We start from the raw sequence: 23,232 nt of genomic DNA, 5'->3' as shown, positions 1-23,232 counted from the left end.
CCCACCTCTTCCTCCTCCAACCACTCTATCTCTTCCTCATCTCCCTCCATCTACTCTATCTCCTCCTCTTCCTGCTCCAACTACATTATTCTCTCCTCTTCCCCCTCCATCTACTCTATCACCTCCTCTTCCTAACCATCTACTCTATCCTCTCCTCTTCCTCCTCCAACTGTTCTATCCCCTCCTCTTCTTTCTCTTGCTCCTACATCTACTCCATCCCCTCCTCTTCCTCCTTTATCTATTCTATCCCCTCTTCTACCTCCTCCAACTACTCCATCACCTATTCTTTCTCCTCCATCTACTCTATCCCCTCCTCTTACTCTTTTTTCTCCTCCATCTACTTATGCTCTGCTCTTCATCCTCCATGTACTCTATCACCTCCTTTCTCTCCACAATCTATTCTATTCCCTCCTCTTCCTCATCCATCTACTCTTCCCCCCCTCTTCCTCCTCCATCTACTCTATCCTCTCCTCTACTTACCCCATCGACTCTATACCTTCCTCTTCCTCCACAATCTATCCTGCCCTACCTCTTCCTCCTCCACTCCTCTATCTACTCAATCACCCCCTCTTCCTCCTCCATCTACTCTATCACCTCCTCTTCCTCCATCTACTCTTTGGTCTCCTCTTCCAACTCCATCTACTTCATTTTCTCTTCTTCCTCCATCTACTCTATCCTCTGTTCTTCCTGCTCCATCTACTCCAGCCCTCCTTTTCCTCCTCCATCTAATTTATCCCCTCCTCTTCCTCCTCCCTCTACTCTATCCTCTCCCTTTTCTCCTCTTGCTCCTTCATCAACTTTATGACTTCCTCTTTCTCCTCTTTCTCCTTCATCTAGTCTATGCTCTTCGCTTTCTCCTCCATCTACTCTATCCCATCCTCTGCCTCCTCCATCTACTTTATCCCCTCCACTTTCTCCCCCATCTATTCTATGCCCCCTGTTCCTCCTCCATCTGCTATATCATCTCTTCCTCCCCTATCTACTCCATCCCCTCCTCTCCCTCCTCCATCTTTGCCCTCCTCTTCCTACTCCACCTACTCTATCCTCTCCTCTTCCTCCTCTTCTTCCACTATCTATTCTATACCCTCTTCTTCATCCTCTTCTTCCACCATCTATTCTATCTCACCCTCTTCCTCCTCCATCTACTCTAACACCTCTTCTTCCTCTACCATTTACTCCATACCTTCCTCTTCCTCCTCCATCTTCTCTATCTCCTCCTCTTACTCTTCCATCAACTCTATCACTTCCTCTTCCTCTTCTATCTACTATAAAACCTCTTCTTTCTCCTCTTCCTTCCACTACTCTATTCCCCTTCTTCCTCCTCCATCTACTCTATCCCCTCCTCTTACTCATCCATCTACACTATCCGCTTCTTTTTTCTTTTCCCTCCACCATCTACTCTATACCCTCATCTTCCTTCTCTTGCTCCTCCACCTAACCTGTCGCTCCTCTTTCTCCTCAATCTACTCTCTTTGCTCCTCTTCTTTTTCCTCTTCCATCTACTCTATCCCCACCTCTTCCTCCTGCAACTACTCTATCTCTTCCTCATCTCCCTCCATCTTCTATCACCTCCTCTTCCTCCTACATTTACTCCATCCCCTCCTCTTTCTCCTCTATCTACTCTATCCCCTCCTCTACCTCCTCCATCTACTCCATCACCTATTCTTTCTCCTCCATTTACTCTATCCTCTCCTCTTACTCCTTTTTCTCCTTCATCTACACTATGCTCTCCTGTTCCTCCTCCATGTACTCTATCACCTCCTCTTCCTCCTCCATCTACACTATCCCCTCCTCTGCCTCCTTCATCTACCCTATCCCCTCCACTTTTTCCTCCATCTACTCTATCCCCTCTCTTCCTCCTCCATCTTCTATATCGTCTCTTCTTCCTCCTCCATCTACTCCATCCCCTCCTCTTCTTCCTCCATCGACTTTATCCCCTCCTCTTCCTACTCCATCTACTCTATCCTCTCCTTTTCCTCCTCTTCTTCTACCATCTACTCTATACCTTCCTCTTCATCCTCTTTCCACCACCTATTCTATTTCACCTTCTTCCTCCTCCATCTTCTCTATCACCTCTTCTTCCTCCACCATTTACTCCATATCCTCCTCTTCCTCCTCTTCCTCCTTCATCTATCTTATCATCTCCTCTTGCTCTTCAATCTACTCTATCACCTCCTCTTCCTCTTCAATCTACTCTAAAACCTCTTCTTCCTCCTCTTCTTCATCCACTACTCTATCCCCTCTCTCCCTCCTCCTCCATCTCCTCTATCCCCTCCTCTTCATCCTCTTTCTCTCCATCTTCTTTTTGTCTCCTTTCCTTTGTTCCTTCTTCTGCTTCCTCTCTATCTTCTGTATTTTCTCTTCTTCCTTTCTTCCTTTAGCGTTCTATCTTTCCTTGCTTATTCCTTTCCTCCCTCTCCTCTCCTAACTCACCCTCCTCCTTTTCCCGTTCCTTCTCTTACTCCTCCCTCCTCCCACCCAGCCTTCTCCTTCTTAGCCTTGTCCTCCTTCCTTCCTTCCCTTCTCATCCTCTTGGCCTTCCTCCATCTCCTTTTCCTCTTGCATTTCCTTTGTGTCTCTAGTTTCCTTTCTTCTCTCCTGCTTTTCCTTGCTCCTTGCTCCTCTACACTTCCTCTCCTTCACTTCTCTTTTCTGTCTCCCTCCTCTTCTTCTTGCTCCTTTGTTGTTGTTGTCTCCTGTTTCCTATTAGCTTCCTGTTGCACTCTGCTCGGCCCCTTGCTTCTCCTGTTCCTCTGTTTCCTTAGTGACCTTTCTTCTATCCATTCAAACACCTGTTTTCCTCCTCTCCTTCTCTTCTGTCCCCTTTCCGCCACACTCCCTCCTTCTCCCTCCTCTTCTCTTTCTCCTCTTCTTCATCCTGCTCCTCCTTCCCACCTACTCCCGTCTCCTCACCTCTCTGTTTGCACCCCTCCATCTTGTCCCTCTTCCTTTCCTCCTTTTGTCTTCCTCTCTTCCTCTGTTTCTACAATCTCTTCTTCCGCCTTTGTCCTCCCTTCTCCTCTCCTTCTCATCCTCTCTGCAACTCTTTCTACTCTGCAGCCTCCTCCTCGGCCGTCACCTCCTAGTCCCCTGCTTCAGTGCCTCGCTTTCTCTTCCCATCTCTCTCCCCCTCTTCCTCTCATTATCTATGGCACCTTCACAACTTTCTTTATCTCTCTATCTCCCTCTGCTCCATATCTTAGACACACTCTAATTTCTTTGTCTCCTTTTGGTTTTTTGAGACAGGGTTTCTCTGTGTAAGAGTCCTGCCTGTCCTAGAACTTACTCTGTAGACCAATCTGGCCTCGAACTCAAACCCGCCCGCCTCTGCCTCCTGAGTGCTGGGATTAAAAGTGTGCACCACCATCCCCTGCTTATTTCTCCATCATAGTACTCCCGTTCCACAGCACCTTCCTGCCTTGTCCTGACTCCTGTTTTTCCTTCTCACCTGTTTTCAGCCTTTCCCCCTTTCCCTCTGAACCCTTCCCTCTCACCTGTGCTGGGTCTCTAGACCGGTCCTTGCCTCAGAGGATGCGGAGACAGGATACCCAGGGTTTGATGTCCTCCTGGGTACCCCCACACAGTCCTGTCCTGTCTGGCTCTGAGTCCCATAAGGAATGTGATCAAGGGTGTTCAGTACATTCCACTCCCCTCACCTCCTCTACCTGCCATGTCTTCCTTGCTCTTTTCTCCACTCACACCTCCTTCCCCTCCCTAGGCTTCCCATTCCCCGCTTTCTGGGGCTCTCTGCCCTGTTTCCTTTCTGTTCTTGCTCTCACTGGTCCTTCTGGAATCTGCCTCTGTTCTGTTCCCTACCACCACTCTCTTCCTCCTCTTTCTCTGTACCCGGGCTCTCCCACCAGCACTGTAAGCCCCGTCCTGATATTCCCTCCCTCCTCATTTAAACTTACAAGTTGCCCCCACCTCCCTTGGCATCTCCGCTGTTTATCTTCCTTGATCACTTCCCTCCCTTTCTTACCTTGGCTTTTCAGTCTCTCCTTCTCACCTCTCTGTCCTGTCCCATGATGCTGATCGCTTCTCCCTTCTCCTTTCCAGCTCAGCCCCTCTCTGGTGTCCCTCGTGGTACTCTACTCTGTCCCTTGCACTCCTGTGGTCCTCCTGGTTTTCCCACCTCTCTTTCTTGCACTCTTCCTATCTCCTCCGGTGTGTGTGTGTGTGTGTGTGTGTGTGTGTGTGTGTGTGTGTGTGTTATAGGACAGAAGTCAACCTTAGGTATCACCCATTTAAATTTTTTTTTAGTTTGTATGTGCATGTGTGTTTATAGTGTACTCACTTGTGAGTTCATGTGTGGGGGGCTAAGAAGTCAACATCTGGTGTCTCCTCTGTTGTTCTCCTTAATCTTATTCTGTTTGTTTGTTTGTTTGTTTGTTTGTTTGTTTTGTTTATTGGCTGGTTTTTTGAGGCAGGTTTCTCTGTGTAGCCTAACTGCCTTGGAACTCACTCTGTAGCCCAGGCTGGCCTTGAACTCAGAGCTCCACCTGCCTCTGCCTCCTGAGTGCTGGGATTAAAGGTGTGCGCCATCACGGCCAGTTCCCCACTTTAACTGAACTTGTAACTTGCTGATTTGGTGAGGCTGGCCAGCCAGCAAGCCCTGGGAATCCACTGGTCTCCACCTCCCCAGCACCGGGGTTACAGGCACGTGCCAGGCTGGTGTGTGGTACGGGAACTCAAACATGGGTCTCCCTGCTGCACAACAAGCATTTCACTGATAGACCCGTCCCCCAGCCCTGCCCATTCTTCTCTCCTCCTTCTCTTGCCCTTTGACCTCTCTCCCTCCTCTTCTCTTCCTCTTTATTCCCTCTCCTCTGCACTCCCTCCCTCACCCCCTTCTCCCCCAGCTCTCAACCCCAAGGGCCTCTAAGTGGACTCCTCTGCTGGTGCTGGGAGGTTCCCAGACTCTGGGAGGGAGGTGGGCCACCAGTGGCCACAAAAGGTCATGGCAGGAAGCATGGCTACCAAGCCAGAGTCCAGGTGTGGGGCAGGGTCTTTGTGACACTCCTTTTTTCTGTCTGTTCTGGACGCTGGACATTTCCTGGAGGAACCAGGCCCTGAAGGCACGAAGCAAAGAATCAGCTCAGAACGAGGAGAGCTGCCCACAGACACGGTGTGTAAGTTGGGGGGCCAGAACAGCATGAGATCCTGGGTGTCCAGGGATGGGCTCTGAGACTCAAGTTTGAGCTTGGTGAAGGGTGGTGAGACTGCTCTGTCCCCTGCCAGGCCCTCCACCCTCTTCAGGCATCAGCAACGGAAGGCCTCAGCTGACTTCAGTTTTCCAGATGAAAACATCTGTACAACACCTGCAGGACACTGAAGACCAGCAGCTGCTAGGACAGAGGCTTCTTAGGACTCACCTGCCTGAAGGACCAACACTGCTCAACACAGCAGATCGTGTGTGTGTGTGTGTGTGTGTGTGTGTGTGTGTGTGTGTGTGTGTGTGTGTAGCTAATGGGACTGTCACCACCTCCTGGCCCAGAGTGAAACTGCAACCCAGCTGCATTAGGCACTGAAATTTGTCCCCAATAAAGGACAGTCAGGGTGAGGGAAGCTGTGGAGGAAGGGATATGGAAAATTCTGTAAAAATGAACACTTTTACTCCTAATACAGAAACACTGACAGCAAGTGTTTGTCTGAGACAGGGTCTCATGCTACCCAGGTTGGCCTTGAACTCCCTATGTAATCAAGGGTGACCTTGACCCCGAGCCTCCTGCTTCTACTCCTTCAGTGCTGGAATTACAAGTCTGCTACACTGGCTTCAAGCCGGCTCTGACTATGGAGCCTTACACCTGAGCCTTACACTGAGTCAGCAGGACAGCGTGACTTCCAGGGTGGACGCGGCACACCAGGGGTAGAATGGAAACGGGTCTTTGACCACGCAAACCCGCTGCAGGTCTGGGCACAGCCCATGGTCTCGCTGAACGGAAGGTGGGTGCAAGCGATGGTGGGGGTCCCAGTTAGGGTTTCTGTTGCTGTGATGAAATCACCATGGCCAAAGGGAAGTTGGGGAGGAAAGGGTTTATTTGGCTCACACTTCCACATTGTAGTCCACCATGAAGGAACTCGGGACAGGGAGAGAATCTGGAGGCCGGAGTTGATGCAGAGGCCATGGAAGGGAGCTGCTTACTGGTGTGCTCCTCACGGCTTGTTCAGCCTGCCTTCTTAGAGCACCCAATACCACCTGCCCAGGGATGGCACCACCCACAATGAGCTGTGCCTCCCCATCAACAACTAATTAAGACAATTCAGCCAGCTGGCGGTGGTGCACACATTTAATGAGAAGGCGGATCTCTGAGTTCGAGGCCAGCCTGTTCTACAGAGTGAGTTCCTGAACAGCCAGGAATACACACAGAAACCCTGTCGGAGGTGGGAGAGAAAAAGAAAAAAATGTCCTACATCCGGATCTTATGAAGGCATTTTCTCAGTTGAGGTTTCCTCCTTTCGGATGACTCTAGTTTATATCAAGCTGACTAGAACTAGCCAGGTCAGTTGGGAACAGCTAGGAGCCCAAGAATGGCCCCTGCTCTGGTCAGAGTATTTCCCTGGAGCCTCCAGAATTTCAGCAGCTACAATGGGGCAGCAGAGTCACACAAGATATCAAAGTAGCCGAGGGCAGAAGAAGTGGCAGCCTGAAGCTAGAAGCCAGAAAGGGGAAACTTCCTGGGGAAAAGAGAAGGGCATCCATGCATGGGCCAAGGAAAGAGGGAGAGTCTACCCCCTGACCCACCTCCAGCTTATGCCTGAGGCCAACAAGCTGGTGAGGTCCAGGAGAGGACCAAGGGCTGAGCTGGGACCAGCTAAGTGGACACAGTGACTGTGGAAGGAGACAGAGTTTAAGAAGCCTGGCCTGATGCACTGATTATGGGCATCAAATGCCGGGCCAAGGTGAGTGAGCTGAGTTTGTCCTGTGGGTGCTGGAAGCCATGAGAGGGCAGCAATGGGGTCAGCTCTGGTGTTGGAAGCCCACGATGGGATGGACAGAGGGTGAGGAATGCCGTGGGGGGGGGGGGGGACAGACTGAAGGTCCGGAGCGAACAGATGTAGCTGCAGGTGGGTGTCTTACTCCAGGGCTACCTCTAGGGCAGGCCGAAGGGGCAGGAATGGTAAGGTGGGGGATGGTGCAGAGCAGGACCCTGTCCTAAGGCTGGACCAATGACAGTATTTCTAGAGCAATGATCCAGGAGCCACTGTGCAGGGGCAGAGGCACAGGGGGCTGAGTGGCAGATGAGGCTGCAGGCTGGAGGATCTAGGGCCGGTCAGGGAAGCAAGGCTGTTGGAGCCACTGACGGGAGCGAGCTGAGGCAGAGAGGCGACTCGGCCCAAAGAACAAGTGAGGACGCCTAAGGTACACACGCAAGCCCAGATCTCACCCAGCAAGTCATGTGGCCAAGCATCCTGCAGATACATGTGGCTAAAAAAAAAAAAAAAAGAAAGAAAGAAAACAGGAGCAACGCAGGTGCACAGGTCTCCTGCAGCACTGGCCAAGCAGACCCGAAGACCACTGATGACAAAATAAGTAAGCTAGAGATGGGAAGGTGGCTGGAGCCTCCGCCGGCAGGTGTCACACAAGGCTTTTGCAAGACCATCCTGCAGAGACCGCTGTTGCCCTGTCTGCACTGGGCAGCTGCCTCCACAGGGGAGCAGGGATGGGGGGCAGCTGTGTCCAAATCCCTAGCACCCTGGACAGGGTTTGGCTGGGCTGGAGCCCCAGAGTGTCTAATGGATTCAGCAGCTCGAACACAGAAGCGCTGGCTGGGAAGCACCTCAAGTGGAGGGAAAGCCACCAGCTCCAGACACCGCAGCTCCATCCACCAAAGGTGAAGAAGGCTCTGTGCCAGGACTCCCGGAGCTTCTCGGGAGTCCTGGCACATGCACAAGGTTTAAGATCCATCCTTCTCTCTCCCTCACACACACACACCTTGCTCTGACCTGCAGGAGAGGTCAGACACCTGAGGGGTCGTTCGCCTACCACATGGATCTCAGGTCATCAGGCTAGCGGCACCTCTAGCCGCTGAACCATCCCACCAGTCCCAAACACGCGGGCCTTGTATGAGAGCACACTTGCCACACGCACCCAGCCCGCCTCCCCTTCTCCTCCTGTTATTCTTCCTCCTTCTGGATAGTTTCACGTCTGATCATGTCTATAAAATCTGGGAACCACAAATGAGAGGCTACGTGTTTCATGTCTCAGCCAGGCTTAGCTGCAACAACTTTCCTGTAAACACGGTTTCGTTCTTTATGACTGGAGACAACTCCACTGTATGTTTGTATTTTCCTCCCCCACTCGGCTGTCACTGGACACCCGGGGTAGTTCCATGCTCTGCCGTCATCGTGCGGGAGCTCCTGAGGAACGCTGGCGTCCAGGACTTGAGGGAAGTGCTCACGAGGCAGAGTTACCCCAGACCCAGCTGGTGTGGAAGACCTAACAGCAATTTCTCGAGAACCTTCTGTCCCACTTCCACAGAGGCTGGGATGGCTTGCGCTCCCACAAGCAGTGAGAGCTCCATGTCACCCACCCCAGCCAGCACTTGTTTTGACCGGCTGGGGTGAGGCAGAATCTCAACATGGGCTCTTGCTGTTCGAACCCAGGGCCTCGTAACGGCAAGCACTCTACCTGCGCCACACCCCAGCCTCGCTTCCCCGACAACCTGTGAACGCTCTTCATCTCTACCGCCTGTCTCTCATCATAGAGGGCAGTCTATTTATTTCATGAGCTCATCTACCCCTTACGCTGTTTTCATTTCTTAGTTTCTCAGTTCTTTATATATCCTGGGTTGTTCGGCAGTGCTGTAAGTGGAACCCAGCGTCTTCCTTAGACATACTGGGCAAGCATCTATCCACCAAGCTACATCCCAGCCCAGAAGGCAGCACTCACAATCAGACAAAGTTGAGATCTGCATAGCAAACCTTCCAGAAAAAGCCATCAGACTGTAGTAATCAAGAAAGAGGCCAGCACAGAATGGAGACCGGAAGCACAGCCTCTGCGGCTGTCATCCTGGTCATCATGGAAGTTGGCAAGACGCTAGGCCACCACTCCATGCGAACAGTCAACCTCCGTCAACAGCAAGGGGACGAGAACTGGCCAAGCCCCTGGGCCCCAGGCCATCTGTCACACTATGGTGTGTAGGGGTCTGAGTAGCCACACTGGCCAGGGAGAAGCAGCTGGGGGCATGGAGGCTCAGGAAAGGGACACCGCGAGGGGACACACGACTGAGCTGATGTGGAGCTGGCAGGCTTGAGGTTTCTGGCTGCTGAACAGTTGAGACGGGGCATTCTGCCCTTTCCCAAGCCCACACCTGAGGATGGCCTGTTGGGGAGGCTTTCGTAACTGGAGCACTGTTATGGGGTGACAGTGAAACATCCCTGACAGACCCATGTCCCAGGCAGTGCTGTTCTGAGGGGTTAGGGGACCTTCACAGGTGGGACCCGGCTGGAGGGAGACCTTGAGGGGTGGGCCTTTAAAGGTCTGTCTGACGCACACTCCTGCTTCCCTCAGCGTCCTCTCTACCATGAGCAGCCTCCATCACAACCTGCCTTGTATGAGTTAAGCAGCCCTGTCAGGCCAACCCCCCAAGGATGGGCCAACGCCCTCGGACCCATGAGCCTGCTCAGCCTCTCCTCCTCTCTCAGCTGCTCCTGTCAGGTGCGGCATCACCACAGCACAAATGTGACTCCAACTCCAGGTCACACCTGCAGTCACCGGACTAAGGAAACTGGTCCTCACAGGGCAGGCTCAAAGTGCAGAGAACGCCCTTGGTTTTTGTTATTTGTGAGGAGAGAGTCTCAAGTAGCCCAGGCTAGCCTCAAACCTGCTAACTAGCCAAGCAACACCTTGAACTTCTGATCCTCCTGGCTGCCGAGTGCTGCCATGAGTATGTGCCACCATGCACAGCTGGCTTATGCACTGCTGGGAATGGAACCCACAGCTTCACGCATGTGAAGCAAGCATTCTACCAACTGAACCCCATTGGTTCTTTAAGACAGGGTCTTGCTATGTAGCCTAGGCTAGCCTTAAAGTCACTATGGAGCTCAGGCAGCCTTAGCCTACTGAATGCTGGGGTTCCAAATGATAGCAAATGCACCAACACACGAGGCCAGGCTACACCCCAGCCATCCAGTGAGGGAGACAATATGAACCGTGCAGCTGCCGTGACAAGAGGTGTAGATGTTCTGGGAAGGGAATGAACAACTGTGCCAGGAGGGTCAGGAACCAGCCTCCTCCTGCAGTTTGGAAGGGGTCCCTGTTCACACACTCTTAATCTGGCCCAGGCATCCCTCTGTAACATGTCCGAGGACGCCATTCAGACATAAGTCAGGCGGATGACAGCAGCCCTCCGGACGATTGACAACCAGAGGGCAGGAAGCCAGATGAACGGTGGCTGTTTGGGGAGCGGTTTAATCAACAGCCACAGAGCACAGCTGAGGCTACACAGCAAACCCCGCCCCCCCCGTAACCCCCCCACTGGCAACCCTCCCCCCCCCCCCCCCCCCCCCCGGCAACCCCCGCGCCCATGGCCACGCACGAGCAAGTGCCGGCCACTCCGCAGCTGTCGAGCAGCTAGCTCAAACCCGGATCTCAAGACAAGCACACAAACTGCCAGTGTACGTTACAAGAGACAGACTAGTGACGAGACCCACAATTCTCTCCTGGTGCTGTACCCCGAGTGGGACATCCAGAGACAGGAAGGAAGTCACCACAGTTTTCTGGGGCACCAGGAAGGGGGCGAAGAGTGCAGTATGCCAAATGGAAAGTGGGCTGGAGGCTTCAACACACTGTGCAGGCAGACCCGGCCACCAGCGGCAGAGGCCTCCCAGCCACACACCCTTGGCAAGGAGCCTAAGTGTGACAGTGAGGGGGCATGGGGCGTGGGGCCAAAGGCACAGAGGCTGGAGAGAACTTGGCGTGTTCCCAGACTACGTGGTGGAGTGGTGTGGGTGGTGATGACGGGTGTTCGGCAAAGGGACACGGTGCCGCACGGCAGGACCCAGGCACGCAGCACCCAGGGAAGCCGTGGGCCGCAGGGCTACAGGAGGTGCACCTGGCTCAGTCAGCACAGAGGGAGGGAGGGAGGAAGGAAGGACCTCAAGAAGGCCAACGGCTCCTGGCAAGGGCAGCCTTCCATGGTCATGCAACAGGGGGCGGAGGGACAGGAACTTCTTCTTGGGCTTGCCAAGGACAGGAAGGTCTGGGGGACTCTCGGTGGTACAGCTGCTCACCGGCCGCTGCCCCCACCCCCACCGCTGCCCTGGCCCCCGGCGTCTGGTGCTCCCGACATCATGAGGAACAGCACAACTGGAATGATGTACATCCACTGCAGGAGGGACAGGTGGACAAAGAGACAGAGAGGAAGGGATGTAAGTGATGAGGCTGGTCCAGGATGGGGGCCATGGGAGGGAGGGGCTGGGTCCCCTAGTCACTACAGGCAGGGCCAAGGCAGGGGCAGGAGGGTGTGGGCAGAGGGCAAGGCGGGCAGGGGTCTGGGTCCTCACTTAGGCCTCCGTTGGCGCTGGCGCAGGCCCTGGGGCGGCAGGACGCAGGGCTGTGAGCAACACGGCCCCCCCCAGGATGAGGTGCCACTGAGGGAGGAGGGAGGCAGGTCAGCAGCCTGGTCATGGCCAGCCCTCAAGTACGTGCAGAGACGCAAGGGCTGAGGTTTGCCGGCCTCAGGTCCGGACATGGGGCTTCTGAGGCCCCAGGGGAGGGTGCTTGGCCCAGTGTCCCTGGCCTCAGCACCCTCCCACCTCACCCTTGAGTCCTGCTGGCCTTGCTGGGCCCTCACCTTGTTGGGCCTGGCACAAGCCTCCAGCCCCAAGGGATGAGGACCACGTACAGCCGGCCTCCTCAGGAGGTCTGCCCTTCACTCGAGCCCCTTCAAAAGCCTGGGCATTAGACTCCTCAGGCCTGCAGCTGCCCTCCTGGGCTCCTCTCACCTCCACCTGCGCCTCTTCACTCTGCAGGGCTACCCGCCTCCTGGCCCTGGCCTCCCATGGATTCACCGTTCAAGCCCCTCCCTCCTCTGAGCACTGGGTAGCCCCTCCCCTCCTAGGCCTCCGTGCATGCCCACAGCCTGTCCGTCCACACCCGGCTACCTTCCACGCTGCTCTGCTCCCAGCAGGCCTGAGATGCCTGGGCCTGCAGACCCCAGCCCAGCCCAGGCCTCTAGAGCCACTCAGCCCTGGAGAACTCAGATGGGGTCCACAGCCCCCAGCCTCCCACCAGAGGAACACGCACAGGCCACCTGCTGGGGGCGGGGGAGGGAGCCACACTCACGTATTTGGCAAAGAATGACTTCTGCTCCTGAGGATTCTTCGCCTTCTGGGCCTGCTCCATCTCCAGGCGCTCAATGAAGGCTGCAGTCTCAGGGCTGAACACGGAAGGGAAGGGCAAGATGAAGGCTACAGCCCCAGTGGCTGGGTGCCTGGGCAGCCAGCGGCCCTGGCCTCCCTCCAGCACTCACCCTGGGGCAGTGCCTGGAGGCCGCAGCTGCACAGATGTGTTGAACAGCTCCAGGTCCTCGTCTTCTACCTCAGAGCCCCGGCAGCCCCCGGGGTACGCTACCACCGACAGCCCCACCACGTTGCCAGCCACATCCACATGCAAGGTCAGCTGGTCCGAGAGGTGCGACTCCACCAGGGAGCACTGTGGGAGATGGGGTGGGGGAGGAGCAGTCAGGGAGAGAGAGCTACCCAGCTCTGCTGCGTTCCCCCACACCCATCCCCAGGTCCCTTGGACCGTCACCAACTACAGGACTTCACAGGAGGGGCTCGATGAAGGGTGGGGACACTGAGGCAGGCAGGAATGAGGATGTAGGCAGTCCTCATGGTGACTTACCGCTGGGACAAAGGAAGACACGTAGCCTCCAGCTTCTGAACCATCAAGTACCCCAGGCCGTCTTGGGACCCGGACCCTGTAGAGGCCATTGACGGCAGCCACATCCTGGAGGGTACGCAGAGGCCCATGAACTGGACAGGGCCAGCACCCAGGCTGGTCAAGAGAATGCTTCCCCAGCCTTGTCCTCACAGCACCTCCCAAAGCCCTTGGCTGACAAGAGTCTGCTCAGAACTCTTCCCCCTGGCTACCAAGTGAGGCTAAAGCAGCTGGGCTGCCCTCCCCGGTGGAGAAGCCACCCAAGACACCATTGCCACATCTGCAAAGGCGCATCCAAGCACGACTGAGCCGGGATGCAGCCACACTGGGCCCCATCCCATACACACCTCAACCCAGGGACCACAATGGCTGCCTTGGGGGCAGCCAGGGCAGAGTCACACGGGAGCCGGCAGAGGCAGCCAGCGGGCTCTCGCTGCCTTCCTGCACACAGAAGACACCCAGGCGCATGGCCGCCAGAGCAAAGCAAGTTCCTGCCTCCCTCACGCCGGGCAGAAGTAAAACTGTTAACATGCCAGCATTCGGGAGCAGGGCAGAGCCCAGCCTGGACAAGGCTGCGCTTGAAGAAGGTACCCCACAGGGAGGGGTGGCTGGGCCAGGCGCCAAGCCCGTTCATCTGCAGGGGCCAGCCCTGGGGCCCCAAGCTCACCCGGAGCCGGGTCCGCTCCTCCTCACTGAGCTGCCGTTGTGTCGCGGACAAGGTGCCATCCTGCTGGTTCCAGAGCAGCGAGCCACGCTTCTGGAAGTTGGCTCCGTCACCTGTGGGGAACTGGGCTCAGTAACAAGCCCATCTCAGTGACAGGTGGCTTCTTGGCCCCTTGCCTGCCGTCAGGGCAGCCCAGCCTGAGGCCCCATGGCCTGCACTGCCTTCATGGATAACTCTGGGATGGTTCTGAGAACTCTCTGGGTCAACCAGGGCCTGACCGTCACGAGCGCCTGACTCCATTAAGGAGCTGTGGGCAAAGCAAACAGCAAGCTCTGAGCTGACTGGTCACAGCCCCTTTCGTCAGGCAGATATTGAGGCTGGCTCAGCTCTGCCTTCCCTGAAAGAGGGGCCCCATGTGCCCCAGACACACACACACAGGTGCATACATATACTCGAGTGTGCACATGAATGTATACATACATACATACATATATGCACACACATGCATGTGTATACACATGCACATGTGTGCACCCAGATGTATACTTGTGATGTTAACTTGTTCTATTTAATTTCTGTGAAAGAAAACGTTATTAGAGCAAATCAATAGTACATTTTATAGAGATCCTGTCAACATTTGACAGCTGGCCACATGAGTATGAGTAGTCAGGGACCCTGATGGCTCGTTTTAATTGTAACTTGACACAATCTAGAATCACGAGGAAAGTCTCAGTGAGGGACTGTCTGGGTCAGGCTGGGCTGTGGGCGAGTGTCTTGATTACATTCATTAGGTAGGAAGGGCCCCCCCCCCCTGTGGTTTGGGCCCTGACTGCGTTAAGTGTAGAGAGGGGCTGAGCACAAGTGAGCATGCATTCATTAGTTCTCTCTGCTCTGAGCTGTGGATGTGATATGACCAGCTGTTTAAAGTTCCTGACTGACTTCCCTACTATGGTGGACTATAACTAGAACTGTGAAAGAAAATAAAATTTTAAAAATGTGAAAGAAAAAGACATGCATGTGTTATGGAGTTTGTGAGTCCTGGGAAAAGACCATAGACTCAGTTCAATTATAATTAAAAGGACTCACAGAGATCCATCCGCCTGGCTCTGCCTCCCGAGTGCTGGGATTAAAGGCGTGCGCCACCACCGCCCCGGCAATAATTAAAAGGTTTATTGATTAGCTGCTAGAGCGACAGCCTTAAAGCTAAATCTCAGGCATGTCGTGGAGGAGTATGGGAAAGGGTTTCTAAAGGCGACCTTCCATATCTACACAAGCCAGCAAAAACTGCCTAGTGGTCAGAGCAACTCAAAACAACCTTTGAGTATCGGTGTAAGCAAGTTACAGAAGCCAAAAAACAATTAGCCATATAATAACAAGTAGATAGACGGTCAGACATTCTTGGGTGGAGGGTCACTAAGTCAGGGTTACTGAGAACTTATCTCCCAGGTGCTGGAGTCAGGGACAAACAGCTAGTAGGTATCAAGATGGAATGAATGCCTGGCATAAAATGGGGTTTCTTTAGCCATCACACATGTACATTTTTTATATGCACATGTACACATACACATGTACACGTGCATAAACACATATGCATGTGTGTGGTGTGATATGTGTGTATGTATGTAATTTCCATTAACAGAGATGCAATCCAAGCCCTTGGACATGCTGGGGAAGCACTCAATCCTTGAACCCTTGAAGCCAGGTATAGGGCATGTAAAAACAGCTTCTCCCCAGCAGGCTATTAGGTCTCATGGATATGTGTAAGTTTGAACACACAATGAACTCACCAATCTCAAATGAATGCTCCAGCAGCAATCCCACAGTACCACAGCCTTCACCTTCACGGCCATCAGCCCCAGCCTACAGGAGAGACAGGGACCTCAGGTGAAGACCACTCAAATTCTGGGCAGGGCAGAACCAGCTGGGCCCAGAACAGAATGACAGATTGAAGGACAAGCCTTATCTTCATGTTCACATCAAATGAGAGGTGCCTTCCCCAGGACTGGCCACTCATGAATATTCAGAGTAGTTTCCATAGCTCAAAAGAAAACCATATAAACATGCTTAAATGTTATTCTCATGTCCAAGGCCCAGGTCATTATCTTTTGTTTGTTTGGCTGGTTGGATTTTTTTCTTTTGTTGTTGTTGTTTTTGAGACAGTCTCACTGCATAGTCCAAGCTGGTCTCTAACTCATGATCCCCTTACCTCCACCTCCTAGTGCTGGTATTACAGGCAAGCACCATGCTCTCTGCTCCCCAGGTCACTGTCAAGCTTTTCATTCATGAGTTCACAGGCACTGGCTTCCTTGGCATATATATTAAATATCCTGACCATTCACAGTGTCAAGAATTCCACCCTTTTCCAGTACATTCTTGATCCTACACACTTTTTTTCCATGGTCTGAAACAGTCCCACTAAACCAGGCTAGTCTAAACTCAAGACGATCCTCCTGCCTCAGCCTGCTGAGTGCTGGGATTACAGATAAGTAAAACCACCATCTGCTTCATTTGTTTTGTTTTGAATTTGTATACGGGTGTTTGCTGCATGTACATCTGTGCCCCATGTGCACGCCTGGTACCTGGTAGGCCAGAAGAGGGTGTTACAGACAGTTGTGAGCAGCCAGTGCTCTTATTTCCCCCATCTCTCCAGCATCCTCCTTTTGTGCGTGGGAAACAGAGCCTTGGGTAGCCCAGGCTGACCTTGAACTCCTAGGATGTCAGGACTGCAACTCCACGCCAAGGCCTATGCTTTTTATGTCTTAACTTCAAGCTTCCCCTACCCAGGCATCCTACAACATTTATTGGCCCCGGTAGGACCTGGCTCCCTCATGCAAACTCGGGAATACGACTCCTCCCCTAGCGCTCGGGCGCTAGCGCTCTATCTTTATTATTTATTGAGTCTGGGTCTCACTATGTAGCCCTGGCTGGTCTCGATCTCACCTGTCTCTGCCTCTCGAATACGTGCACCATCACACCCACTTTTTTTGTATTTTTGAGACAATCTCATGCAGCCCAAGCTGGCCTCAAACTCCTTCCTTGATCCTCCAGCCTCAGCCTCCTGAGCACTGGGGAGAAGGCGTGCACCACCACGCCAAGCCTCATTCCCGGTCAGCTCAGGTTCCCAACAGACCGCATCCTCTCATGAATATTCACGATGCGAGCCCATCTAGCGCCCGCAGGAGGCCGCTCGACCCCGGCCGCGAGCACTCACCCCGCGCGCGGCAGCCCCGACCCGGCAGCCGCTGCCCCGGGCCCTACTAGGGGCCGCGGCTGCTATCAGCAACAGCACGAGCAGCCGGGTCGCCCTAGCACCCGCGGTCACCATACCGAGGATCGGAGACGAGCCCAGCGCCGTAAAGCACGCTGGGAGCCACAGAGCGCATGCCGAGGCGCCTGCGCCTGCGCCGCGGGCCGCCCCTGCGCACTAGCGCCCGGTCGCCTGCCCCCTCCGTCATGGCGGCCATTTCTCCATCCGGGTCTCTAAGGCTCCCCAACCCGGCCCTACCTCCCAGGAGAGAGCGGCAACGCTCGTGACGTCACCGAACGCCGGGCGCTTGTTGTGACGTCACAGGCGCGAGGCCCCGCCCCCGGCTCTCCGGTTTGGGCTCCACCCTGCGTTCCCACCCGGGGCCGGGGCGTGGCGATGAAGGGCGGGCGCGATCCTAAGCCAGTCCGGGGTGGAGCTGGTGAGGCCGGTTCAGATGGGATGGCAGGTGAGAGGAGGATCCCTGCCCGGAGGGGTTGGCCCTGGTGAGGGAGCCCGGGAAGGCATGGGGCCGGCAATGCGGAGGCCGCTGCCTCGCGTGCGTCCCCTGTCGGGGGAGTCGTACCTGGCCTCCTGGGGTGGATGCCAGCCCTTCGCCCCTGCAGACCGCCCCGTGGTTCCCGCCTACGCCCCGTGCCGCCCTGGGCGCCTCCAGCGCCACCTCCTGAGCGGCGAGTTCGACCAGCTGCGCGACTTCCCCATCTTCGAGAGCAACTTCGTGCAGGTGTGGAGCCCCGGACCTCCGCCCCTTGGTGTACGGAGCCCCTGCTCTGCGAACTGTGGCTGACCCCCATGATCATCGCCCTGTGGAACTCCAAGTGTTCACATGACCCCGGAGCCCTCTCACCTCACAGCCAAAATCCTTTGGCTGTTTGTGGCTTCAGAAGCCTTTGACTCAGTTTCATTGACCGCACACATATACGGTTGTTATCCTTTAATCCTAAAATATGTGGCCCACAACCTTTTTCCTTTTGTGGTGCTGTGGATAGTACCCAGGGCTCCCGTTAGGCAGGAGCTCCACCGCTTAGCCACACCCCGGGGCCTCGCACTCGGGGGTTCTAGGCCGGTGCAGTAGACTGAGCTGCCATATTTCCAGCCCCCAACCCCCTTTCAACTCCCCTAGTTCATGACCCTGTCAAGATTCCCGACCCCCATCAGAGTTCTGTTCAGTTCTGTTCTCCATCCATCCTGCCTCTAACCTCTGGCCCCAGGTGACCCGGTTTGGAGAAGTCGCCAACAAGGTCACCATGGGGGTGGCAGCCTCTAGTCCAGCCCTGGAACTGCCAGACCTGCTGCTGCTGGCTGGCCCTGACAAGGAGAGTGGACGCCTGCAGCTCCTCGGGTGACTGCCCTTCCTGGTCCCGACCTCCTCCAACCTCACAGCCACCATTCTGCTACCCAGGTTTTGGGGACCAACAGCACCACCAAAATACTTAACGGGCCTCTCCACTCAGAGAGATGACAGGGAAGTTCAAAGGTCAGAAGTCAGGGGAGAAGAGGAAGGACAGTTCTCGGTGACACCACACGGTCAGGATGGTAACTTTACACAATGCTTCCTGCTTTCCAGGTGTTCCTCTGTCCAGGAGAGATAGAGTGAGGCTCAGAGCCCAGGCCCATGATCCCATAGAGCATGCCAGGACCTGGGACTAGAACCTGAGGCCCCTCACAGTCCTGATCTCAAAGTACTGAGTTCAAGTCCACAGTTACGCTCTGCTCCTCTCACTGAAAACTTCACATGTAGAAATCAAATGCCGCCAAGTACAAACCTCACACTCAGAACGTCCCTTTTCCCAGCCTAGGCTCCTGCCCTGCTTCAGCTGCGAACAGCCAACATTTACATGCTTGGAGTGCATGTGCACACTCTGGTATTCTTGTGGGACCTGCATCCTTTCCCATCCTATCTCAGTTCATGAAAGACAGGGAGAAAATAGAAACAGGCCAAGCCTAATGGTACAAGCCTGTCATCCCAGCTACTTGGAAGGCTGAGACAGGAGAATTACAAGTTCAAGGCCAGCTTGAGCTATAAGAGTGGCTTCCAGGACAGCCTGGACAGCTTAGCGAGACCTTTGTCTTAAGGTAAAAAGTAAAAAGGGGCTACTGGGGGGATGACTCGGTCAGTAAAGTGTTCGCAGGCGAGCATGAAAATCTGAGTTTGAATCCTCAACAGCCATGTAAAAAGCCTGGCACCAGCTGGGCGTGGTGGCGCACACCTTTAATCCCAGCACTTGGGAGGCAGAGGCAGGTGGATCTCTGTGAGTTCCAGGACAGCCAGAAAAACCCTGTCTTGAAAACCAAAACAATAAAAAGCCAGGTCCCATGATAATCCCAGTGTTGGGAAAGACTAGACAGGAGGACCCTCGGAGCTTGCTGGCCAGCCAGTCTACCCAATCATTTGGCTCCAGGTTCAGTGAGAAACCCTGTCCCAGAAAATGAGGTGAGAGAATGAGGAAGGAACCCACTTGACCTATGAGCACCACATGCACATATTCGTGCCAGTCATTTTTAAAGAGGCCTTGGGCGACAGCATGCACGAGGGAGGAAGGGAAGAATAGAGAGATTTTGGCTGGACATGGTGGTTCATATCTTTAATCACAGCACAGGAGAGGCAGAGGCAGGCTGTACATCTCTGAGATTAAGGCCAGCCTGTCTACAAATTCCAGTCAAAAAAAAAAAAAAAAAGGCAGAAAGAAAGGGGGAAATGCACCTGAATTCACCCAGGGGTCTCCTTGCCTAGTGGAGAACATTACTGAAAGTGGTTTTCTGCCCTGGTAAACTGCACTGTTTCCAACAACAGTGTTTGAATATTAAATGCAAGCTTGGGGTCCCTCTGACTGTCCTCTCCTGCCTGCAGCCGACAAAGTGGCCCAGAACTGTAATCCCAGCCCTCGGGAGGTGGAGGCAGGAGGATCAGAAGTTCAGGGCTAGACTCAATGACACAACTAATTCCACAGCATGAGCCTGGGCTACTGATAACCTAGTCTACAAAACAAAACCAACCCTCTTGGCAATTAGCCCCACCCTACTCCAGGCTATTCCTGGATCCAGGCTGAGCCAACTTGACTTGTCCAACTTGTCCCTGTGACTGGGACATTCTTGAACAAGTCAGCAATCCCAGAGCTTGGGATCAAAACATTGTCTTCCTCTTTCCTGTGCCTCAGCCTCCTCGCCTGGAACATTGGCGGAGTAGGGCACAGGACAGTCCTTCCTATGTGTCTTTCATGAAGCACCTGGCACCGTGTAAGCAGTGTGTAAATGTCACCAACTGCTGTTACACTTAGGTTAGGGGTACCCATTGTCCACTGAAGGACGCGGGTTTTGTCCATTGACGTGGTCACCGGGTACGTGTTACGTGTGTTTGTGTGCTCAGGAATGAGGAGACTGGACACATGAGGTCAGGAATGAGGAGACTGGACACATGAGGTCAGGAATGAGGAGACTGGACACATGAGGTCAGGAATGAGGAGACTGGACACACTAGGTCAGGAATGAGGAGACTGGACACATGAGGTCAGGAATGAGGAGACTGGACACACTAGGTCAGGAATGAGGAGACTGGACACATGAGGTCAGGAATGAGGAGACTGGACACATTAGGTCAGGAATGAGGAGACTGGACACATTGGGTCAGGAATGAGGAGATTGGACACATGAGGTCAGGAATGAGGAGACTGGACACACTAGGTCAGGAATGAGGAGACTGGACACACTAGGTCAGGAATGAGGAGACTGGACACATGAGGTCAGGAATGAGGAGATTGGACACATGAGGTCAGGAATGAGGAGACTGGACACACTAGGTCAGGAATGAGGAGACTGGACACATTAGGTCAGGAATGAGGAGACTGGACACACTAGGTCAGGAATGAGGAGACTGGACACACTAGGTCAGGAATGAGGAGACTGGACACACTAGGTCAGGAATGAGGAGACTGGACACATGAGGTCCTAGAGGTAATGTGACCAGGCCAGAGGGGGCTGTGTGAAACCCTGCTGTAGTTAATGAACTCCAGGGCCATGAACAGAGGCCTTGTCCCACCCCCTGCTGTGTGGCCTGGGCCAGATTACTTACTCTCCTGGGACCCTATCTTCCTTTCCTTTGGAGGACCTTAAATCTAGCTGAAAGCCTGAGCAGTTTGTTTATTCAGATATTCGTCAAGCGTCCTCTCAGTGCTTTACCGTATTAGGGAAAACAGGACGGGGCAAAATCAGGCTCACATTGTAGGCACAGGTGAGGGAACAGCACACGAGAACTGTCGCATGGGGTGATGGAGAGTATAAACAGGCCAGAGGAGACCTCCCCAAGCAGGGCCTTCTGGCCACAGGACCTCGCCCTGACTTTGGCTGGGCCAAGCTAAGATGCTAAGCGTGGCCTGATGCAGCTCAGGAGCAGCTGCGAGGACCTGGCAGTACAGGGCCAGGGTGAGAGAGAGGGCCTCCGTAGGCGGTCCACGGCCCGTCCAGGATTAGGAGTCCCCGCAGGGATCGCGACAGGGCTAGAAACGCGAGGCGCAAGGGGCCGCAACTGAGCCGCCCCTCTGCCGCCAGGCTGTTCCCCTTGCAATTCGTGCAGCTGTTCGTGCATGATGAGAGCCGCCACCAGCTCAAGGTCAAGTTCCGCACTGGCCGCGCCTTCTACCTGCAGCTGCGCGCGTCTGCAGAGACCCGCGACCGGGAGTTCGGCCGCTGGGTGCGTCTGCTCTACCGCCTGCGCTTCCACTCGCCCGCCAGCGCCGTTCCCTTCACCCACGAGGACACCGCGCCTGAGGAGGACGAGGAGGAGGAGGGCGAGCAGGGACAGTTGCAGCCCCCGGAGGTGAGGGCGGGGCCGCGAGCTCAGGGATGTTAGGCCAGGAAGGATGGAGAGGGACCAGGTAGGACTGCTGGGCCCTGGACCCTTGGGTCTGAGGGAGGAGAGCTGGGGCCTGGACCCTGGGTCTGGGGAGGAGAGCTGAGGCCTGGACCCTGGGTCTGAGGGAGGAGGGCTGGGCCTGGACCCTGGGTCTGGGGAGGAGAGCTGAGGCCTGGACCCTGGGTCTGAGGGAGGAGGGCTGGGCCTGGACCCTGGGTCTGAGGGAGGAGGGCTGGGCCTGGACCCTGGGTCTGAGGGAGGAGAGCTGGGGCCTGGACCCTGGGTCTGAGGGAGGAGGGCTAGGCCTGAATCCCTGGGCCTGAATCCCCATCCATTGCTCCTGCTTCTTAGGGATTCTAAGGAGGCGGCAGGGTCTGGCAGCCAAGTGGGAACTGTGTGGCTGGCATTCCTAGCCCAACTGCCTGTAGGTTCCCAAGAGGGAGCACACAGCCCTCCCCCAGCCGCCTCCTGACTCCAAGTGGGGTCTAGAGAGGAAAGCCTACTCATTGAAGGGGTGGGCTCAGCCTGGCCACACATGCCCAGTTCCCTGAAAGGGGAACAGGAGAGGCCAGTTCTGGAAGGTGAGGCCTCTTCCCAAGACATCCATGGGCCTACCTACCCCATCCTCACACGCACATGGTGGTCCGGCTCTCAGATACACACTCTTCTCCTTAGCGTCAAGCCATAGAGGCCAGACTGGACCCGCAGGTCTCAGAACTCTGGGGGCTCTGATTCGGACGAGATCCTTCCAGATCGCCAAAGGACCGGAGATCAAGCCAGCTCAGCTCAGAGCCAGAGATGGATTTTAAAGTTAATAAAGATCGGGCTCTTAAAAACCAACACCCAGGTCCTGGCTCTTTATGCCACAACCACCAAGGCAACAGGCTGCTTCTAGGTTGTTCTTCTAGCCCTCTGTGTCCTTGTTGCCCTAGCACCCACTTTCCCCAAGGCTTCTCCAGTTGCCCTCTCTTTGTTCACCTGGTGGAGATGAAATCCATGGCCTCCCACATCCTAAGGAAGCACTCCACCACTGAGCCACCCCTAAGTCCCTCACTGGGGGATTCCACTCAAGGGCTCCACCACTGAGCCACCCCTAAGTCCCTCACTGGGGTTCCACTCAAGGGCTCCACCACTGAGCCACCCCTAAGTCCCTCACTGGGGTTCCACTCAAGGGCTCCACCACTGAGCCACCCCTAAGTCCCTCACTGGGGTTCCACTCAAGGGATCTATCTCTTTATTTTAATGCAGGGTGTCATTTAATTGCCCAGGACGACACTGACCATTCTAGCTCGCCTCAGCCTTCCATTTGCTAAGACTGTCTTGATCAGCTTGGATGTGCTGTCCCTTGAGGGTGGCGGCCAGCCTGTCTCCTCCTCTCTGTAGGTAATGTTCAAGAGAGTTCAGGCCACAGGGCGTGGGGTTCACCTTTGACTATTGTAAATGCCATGGCAAAGCAGTTCCCCAGCAAAGGCCATCTTCCAAGATGGCAACCTCAGTGGTATCTGATCTTTAAGGCTGCCTTGTGGTGGTGGCCATCTCCTACCCAGAGTGGCTAACCCCACCCACAAGGG

General features: G+C 54.7%; 3 protein-coding genes across 8 annotated transcripts; 2 read left to right on the top strand and 1 right to left on the bottom strand.

The window, feature by feature from the left end:
• The first annotated feature begins 840 nt into the window (after positions 1-840).
• Positions 841-7,018, top strand: LOC121828150 (uncharacterized). The gene is made up of 2 exons (XM_076576029.1): positions 841-5,125; positions 5,239-7,018. The coding sequence occupies exon 1, from the start codon at positions 841-843 to the stop codon at positions 2,197-2,199; it is 1,359 nt and encodes a 452-aa protein (XP_076432144.1). The 3' UTR covers positions 2,200-5,125; positions 5,239-7,018.
• Positions 7,019-10,904: 3,886 nt separating this feature from the next.
• On the bottom strand, positions 10,905-17,016 carry Emc10 (ER membrane protein complex subunit 10). Of its 2 annotated transcripts, XM_006986192.4 has the most exons (8): positions 16,759-16,952; positions 15,335-15,407; positions 13,551-13,660; positions 12,848-12,952; positions 12,474-12,655; positions 12,287-12,380; positions 11,506-11,592; positions 11,187-11,327 (listed from the first exon to the last, which is right to left on the bottom strand). In XM_006986192.4, exons 1-7 carry the CDS (start codon positions 16,870-16,872, stop codon positions 11,506-11,508), a joined length of 765 nt encoding a protein of 254 aa, XP_006986254.1. In that variant the 5' UTR covers positions 16,873-16,952; the 3' UTR covers positions 11,187-11,327. The 2 variants fall into 2 exon arrangements, with proteins under 2 accessions (XP_006986253.1, XP_006986254.1); XM_006986191.4 differs by lacking the exon at positions 11,506-11,592 and having other exon boundaries at positions 10,905-11,327; positions 16,759-17,016.
• Positions 16,923-22,501, top strand: Garin5a (golgi associated RAB2 interactor 5A). 5 transcript variants are annotated; one of them, XM_006986194.4, is made up of 5 exons: positions 16,923-17,260; positions 17,418-17,536; positions 18,024-18,154; positions 21,358-21,625; positions 22,337-22,501. In XM_006986194.4, the coding sequence occupies exons 1-5, from the start codon at positions 17,191-17,193 to the stop codon at positions 22,391-22,393; spliced, it is 645 nt and encodes a 214-aa protein (XP_006986256.1). In that variant the 5' UTR covers positions 16,923-17,190; the 3' UTR covers positions 22,394-22,501. The 5 variants fall into 5 exon arrangements, with proteins under 5 accessions (XP_006986256.1, XP_076432177.1, XP_042130145.1 ...); XM_076576062.1 differs by having other exon boundaries at positions 21,358-21,683; XM_042274211.2 differs by lacking the exon at positions 17,418-17,536 and having other exon boundaries at positions 17,116-17,260.
• The last annotated feature ends 731 nt before the right edge of the window (positions 22,502-23,232 follow it).

This window comes from Peromyscus maniculatus, chromosome 1 (assembly GCF_049852395.1).
Source record: "Peromyscus maniculatus bairdii isolate BWxNUB_F1_BW_parent chromosome 1, HU_Pman_BW_mat_3.1, whole genome shotgun sequence".
In the NCBI taxonomy this organism is placed as follows: Eukaryota; Metazoa; Chordata; class Mammalia; order Rodentia; family Cricetidae; genus Peromyscus; species Peromyscus maniculatus.
This window is presented reverse-complemented; position numbering and strand designations above follow the sequence as displayed.